This window comes from Heterodontus francisci, chromosome 34, assembly GCF_036365525.1.
Source record: "Heterodontus francisci isolate sHetFra1 chromosome 34, sHetFra1.hap1, whole genome shotgun sequence".
Classification (NCBI taxonomy): Eukaryota; Metazoa; Chordata; class Chondrichthyes; order Heterodontiformes; family Heterodontidae; genus Heterodontus; species Heterodontus francisci.
The window spans coordinates 31,789,285-31,795,504 of NC_090404.1; the positions used below are offsets into that span (position 1 = coordinate 31,789,285).

At 40.3% G+C, this 6,220-nt stretch overlaps 1 protein-coding gene across 1 annotated transcript; it reads right to left on the reverse strand.

Annotated features, from left to right (window-relative positions):
* Positions 1 to 804: 804 nt before the first annotated feature.
* Positions 805 to 5,919, reverse strand: LOC137348796 (probable G-protein coupled receptor 139). Its single transcript, XM_068014039.1, has 2 exons — positions 5,850 to 5,919; positions 805 to 1,718 (listed from the first exon to the last, which is right to left on the reverse strand). Exons 1-2 carry the CDS (start codon positions 5,917 to 5,919, stop codon positions 805 to 807), a joined length of 984 nt encoding a protein of 327 aa, XP_067870140.1.
* Positions 5,920 to 6,220: the final 301 nt, after the last annotated feature.

Below are 6,220 nucleotides of genomic sequence, written 5' to 3' on the forward strand. Positions count from 1 at the left end.
GTACACAGGATTGAAATATTGTCATCTTTATTCCAGATTTAATAAACAGCTACCAGGTCATACAGAAAAGTGAGATGACACTCTTTCCATCATCGCAGGGCGAGACGTGGGGCAAAGATTTAGTTCGCCCTTACATGGAGATTTCCATCTGTAGCAGAGAAACTCAAACACCTACAGAACACTTCTTAAGCGGCTGAGAAATGAATTAACTGTAAACTGTAATGTATCATTTGTACAGTAAGGAGAAATTTCAGTAAAATTGGGATATTTGTATCTCTGGTGAAGGGATGCCACCTGTCACTAAATTGGGATGTTTGTGGCCCTGGCACAGGGAGGTCACCTGTCAGTAAATTCGGATGTTGTTGTCTCTGGTACAGGAAAATCACCTATCAGTCAATTAGGATGTTTGTGTTACTGGTACCAGATGGTCAGCTGTTAGAAAATTGGGATACATGTGTCACTGGTGCAGGAAGATCACCTGTCAGTAAATGGGGATGTTGTGTCACTGGTACAGGAAGGTCAACTGTCAGTAAATTGGGATGTTTGTTTCACTAATGCAGGAAGATCACTAACCTCATAGAGCACCACAACACCTCTGAAGCCACTGAATTTTTACCTTTACAAAGTAAGAATTTTTACCTTTACAAGGTAAGAATAAGGCCATGGTTACTTTGGAGGTCATAAAACATGGAAACGTTTCGCATTGTGATTTATCACTGTTGAGGCAAGAGTACTTTTCTGTTTCCTGGACTGTTGACATGTTGCATCAGTTATTATATTATAATGATAAATTACTGTTGGGAATTATTCTTTTCTCTGTATAATTAATTTAACAATTACATTTAGTGGATATTTGGCAGCGTTCTTCAACTCCTCTCTGAATTTACTCTGAATCGCTGCATAAATAAATGTGTTGGTGCAAGAGCTCAGAAGCTGTAGCATATTTCCGGTTTCCTGGAGAATAAATTTGGGATCACTGAAGCTTTTAAAATCGTAATTGTTTGTGATGCGCACATGTAAGAACTGTATAACATACGTCATCCACAGGAGGATGAAACTGCCCGAGATGGTGAAGAGTAAAATGATGGACTTTCGTCGGCTCTCCATCTCTGGGTCACTCTGATTCGCTCCGTTGTTGTGGGTCCAGAGTCTCCTGCGTGCCCTGTTGGCTGCTACAATGTGTCCAACGGTCAGAGCATTGAGCAAAAGAATCAGAAGGAATGGGGCACACGGGGTCAAAATACGGTCAAACCAGTCATATGCTGTCCATAAGGGTGAAGTATACCGGATATCCTTCAGTTGGCAATACCACGGGACATTGGCAATGATGTAGGTGGGCTCGTGTATAAAGTACCAAGGGATATTGATTAAACAGCCCAACGTGCAGACCGTTCCTATAACCATGGCCGCCGTTTTCTCAGTGCAATATTTTATTTTCAGCTTCTTGCAGCAAATTGCCACAAATCGATCAAAGGTGAAAGTGACCGTTAACCATACGGAATTGACTCTAGCTGCATATGTTAGCGCAATGCTGAGACTACACACCGGAGTAATGGACAGGAAACTACCTGGAAAATAAATACCACTGATCCGGTTTAATATCACAGCTGTGATAATGACCAGTAGATCCGCCACCGCCATGGATACCAGGTAGCGGGTTATACATCCCGAGAGGCCACATTTTCCTCGGGACAAGATCAGAATAGCTACTAAATTAGCTGTAATGAAGAGAGAGAAAGAGAGATAAGAAATTATAGACTAGAGCACCAGCATACCTTAATAGATATTATATAAAGTTTACAACTTTGATGTTTAAAGAGATGGGACCTGTTATAATCATCATAAGGTGGAGGTGAGAGAGCACGGAGGTCTCGGATGAATGAAACGTCTTTTAGATTAGATTAGAGATACAGCACTGAAACAGGCCCTTCGGCCCACCGAGTCTGTGCCGAACATCAACCACCCATTTATACTAATCCTACACTAATCCCATATTCCTACCAAACATCCCCACCTGTCCCTATATTTCTCGACCACCTACCTATACTAGTGACAATTTATAATGGCCAATTTACCTATCAACCTGCAAGTCTTTTGGCTTGTGGGAGGAAACCGGAGCACCCGGAGAAAACCCACGCAGACACAGGGAGAACTTGCAAACTCCACACAGGCAGTAACCGGAATCGAACCCGGTTCACTGGAGCTGTGAGGCTGCGGTGCTAACCACTGCGCCACTGTGCCGCCCCAATAGTAAATCATAGTAAAACAAAATCCAGTCAAAAATGTGGAATTTTAAAATAAATTAAAAATGTTCTTTTGTATGATGATGAAAAAAGTTAATCAATATTCTGTACACTACACTTTAGGAATGATGTCTTCAGAGAGAGATCGCAGTAAAATTCACGAGAATGAGTCCAGGGATGACGGACTTCAGTCAAGTGGACAGATTGCAGAAGCTGAGGCTGTTCTCCTTAGAGAAGAGATGTTTGGGTGGAAATTTGGTCGAGGTTTTCAAACGTTGTCTCGACAGAGAAGCTATAGAGAAACTGTTAGCTTTGGCAAAAAAAAGTCGAGAACCAAAGCAAACCGATGTCAAGTGATTGACAAAAGATCAAAGGCAACATGACGAACAAACGTCTTAAGCAATGAGTGGTTAGGACTGGAGTTCACTGCCTGGAAGGTTGGTGGAAGTAGATTCAATCGTGCGTTGCAGAAAGGAATTAGATAATTATCTGAAGGTTAAAATACAGAGCGATGGGGAAACGGCTTGTGGAGTGCAACTAGCGAGATTGACCTTGGAGAGAGCTAGCGAGGACATGACAGGCCAAATGACCCCCTTCTGTGCTGTAACATTTCTGATTCTAGTAAGTAATATATACAAACTTAAGAAAATTAATTAGGAAATATGAAGAACGCAGTAACTAATGTACTAAAGTCAAAGCAATTTAAAATGAATAGTACAACCAATGTAACAAAGATTCCAGAGTTTTGTTTTCATGTGACCTCCAGAGAGGTCTCTCACGATATTAGAATAATTGACAGGCCCAGCAGCCAGTCTGTCTGAGTTAGGCCCCACAAACAACAGCAAGACTATTGCCCAGTTAATCCAGTACTAGCCACTTTGGTTGCGAATGGAATCTTGTCCAGAGCACCAGGAGGTCTGCTGCCCCTTCTTCAATAGTCTAACACAGGCCTTGACTTCCATTCCAATCGACTAACTGGACTTCCATTCCAATCGACTAACTGGGGCATTGGTTTAACGTGTCATGGGAGAACCACGGATCCAATAAACCAGCACTCCTTCAATGCTCCCTAGTATTAACCTGGAGAGGACTTACAATGATAACTCTTGAACTAAGAGGGCACGGTGCTACGAACTGAACTAAGGTCATACAACTGAAAATAAATACACGGAATTAATGGAAGTGTAGGTCAAAGACCATCCAACTACACTGGAGGAGGGGCAAATGGAGCCACAGTGTTGGACTTCCGGGCTTCATTCGGATTTGGAATAATATTAAGCAATTTAATTTGTCATTCAATCTGGCAGCAAACAATTTTGAATGCAAGAAAAATAATAATTCTATTCAATTCCTATAGTGATGTCTATTAATTGATGCCGCTTTTTTTTTCATGGCGTGTTCAAATCTATGACAGTCAGAAGATCATGCTCAGCATCCTTCTCTTCCACTGATATTATCTGGTGTCTCCAGTTCATTGGTGGGATTGGTTTTGAACAGAAGAGGGTGCCTGCATTTTGTGCAGTCTTAGGTTTGTTGGAGTGCACCGTTTGTCTCACAGCTGATGTACAGACTTTGAACATTATAATAGGATTGAGCCATCTGCTCCTTAGAGGGTGGCCACCAATCCGTTAGATCACGGTTGATCTTTATACTAACTCCATTTATTCATCTTGTTTCCGAAACCCTTAATATTCTTGCCTAACAAAAATTTATCAATTTGAAGTTTGATATTTTCAACTAAGAACTTAGGAACAGGAGTAGACCATTTAGTCCCTCGAGCCTGTTCTGCCATTCAGTGACATCAAGGTAAATTTGCGACCTCAGTCCATGCACTCCACTTTTCTCCATATTCCTTAGTACCTTGAGTTAACAACATGTTTCAATCTCAGATTTAAAATTAACAAATGATTTAGCACCAATTGACTTTTGGGAAAAACAGTTACGTACTTCTACCACCCTTTGCGTATAGAAGTGTTCCATAACTTCGCTGCTGAGAGGTCTGGCTCGATTTTGTTACTCTGCTCACTAGCCCTAGAACTGCTCAAAGATCGGAACTAGTTTCTCTCTATCTGTTCCCCTTAATACCTTGAAAACTGGGATCAAATTTACTCTTAACATTCTAAATTCCAAGGAATAGAAACCTAGTTTGTGTATTCTATCATTTATTTGACCCGCTGAGTCCAGATATCATTCTGGTAAATCTACCCTGCACTCCCTCCAAAGTCAATATATCCTTCCTGAGGTGTGTTGCCAGAACTGCTCATGGTATTCCAAAAGTGGCATAGCCAGTACGTTCTTTAACTGAAGCATAACTTCTAGCCTTTTGTATTTTAGTACTCTTGATATAAAGGTCAGTATTCTTTTTTTAAAAAATTATTTGCCGTACATGCTTGTAACATTTTGCTGACCTATGTACCTGGACCCCGAAGTGTATTTAGATCTCTATTTATTGTAGCTTTTCTCCATGTGGACAGTACCCTAATCTATACTTTTTGGGTCTAACCTTGATGACTTCACATTTACCAAGATTGATATCTATTTTCCACAGTTTTGCCCATTCAGTTAATCTATAAATGACTGTTTGGAATGTTATGCTTCCATCTACACTGCTTACGATGCTGCCTATCATTGTGTCATCAGCACATTTGGAAATGTGGCTTTTATCCCATCATCTAAGTCGTTAATGAACAAAGTGAATAGTTGAAGCCCCAATACAGATCCTTGCAGGACACCAATTGTCACATCCTGCCAATTAGATTACCAGTCCATTATCCCTATTCTCTGTGCCCTTCTACTCAGCCAGTTTCCGGGTCAATACATTTCCGTGAACTTCAATTTTTTCTAACAGTTTTTTTTTACGATAGACTTTATCAAATGTCTTCTGTACGTCCAGATATCTAACACCCATAGAAATTCCCCTGTCCATTAATTTAGTCATCTCCTCAAAAAAATCGAGTCAGATTCGTCAAACATGACTTACCCTCTCCAATCCATGCTGATGAGCTGCAAATCTTCACGATGTTCAGTCACCCTATTCTTAATTATGGCCTCTATCAATTTCCCGCCAACATATATTACACTAACTGGTCTATAATACCCTGGTTTGCATCTTTTACTGTTCTTAAATTGATTTCAATTCATTTCTAGCCTCAACAGAATTTTGGGAGAGAGATTTTCAACACCTTTTGTACTTCCGGTCTCACAGCTGAACAGCCTAGTGCTAATTTACAACTTATGTCTCCTTGTTCTGCACATCGCCACCAAAGGAAGTAGTTTCTCCCTGTCTACCTTAGAAAATCCCTTGATCAGCTAATCATTTCAAACACCTCAATTAGATTACCCCTTATTCTCAAGGGACTGCAAGACAGATTTATGCAACCTGTGCTAATAGTTTAACCATCTAAGCCTCAGTATCATTCGGGTGAATATGCACTGCATTCCCTCCTTTACCAATTACATCTTTCCTGAGGTGCAGCACAAAGAATTGTTTCTGATTGGGTCCAATCAGGTCTTTGTACAATTATAGTATAACTTCCACCCATTGGCATTCCATCACTTTTGAAATAAATTTAATTAGATAATGTGTAACTTGCTTCAATACTTCACCTGGGACAGCAATAGCTGCAAGGGCAGTGTAGTAAATGGCATATACCAGTCCTGTGGGCGGAGCGTGCATCTTCTTTGAAAAAAGTGATGTCTATCCGAGATTCCACGTGCAACCTGTTCGATTTTCAAAGATTTCCTTATTATACCTGACGTTATCCACACGAGACCCAATTAGATACCATTACCATTAATATTAGTTACAGTCATTGAACAAACAGCTTCGATTACATAACTATTAATTTTATTCACAGTCATTGACCAAACAAGTTAATACAGTCGATTTTACACTTATTTCCGATGCAATAAATTGAACAAAAAATGTTATGGTGTTTTAAACGAAACTTTCCGTCCTTTAGCAAAGGAGATCTATT

Excerpts from the sequence above, each read along its gene's own strand:
- LOC137348796 (XM_068014039.1), bottom strand. The coding sequence starts at position 5,919 with ATGCACGCTCCGCCCACAGGACTGGTATATGCCATTTACTACACTGCC. Across the intron at positions 1,719-5,849 it reads TGCAGCTATTGCTGTCCCAG|CTAATTTAGTAGCTATTCTG; the intron begins GTGAAGTATTGA and ends TCTTCATTACAG.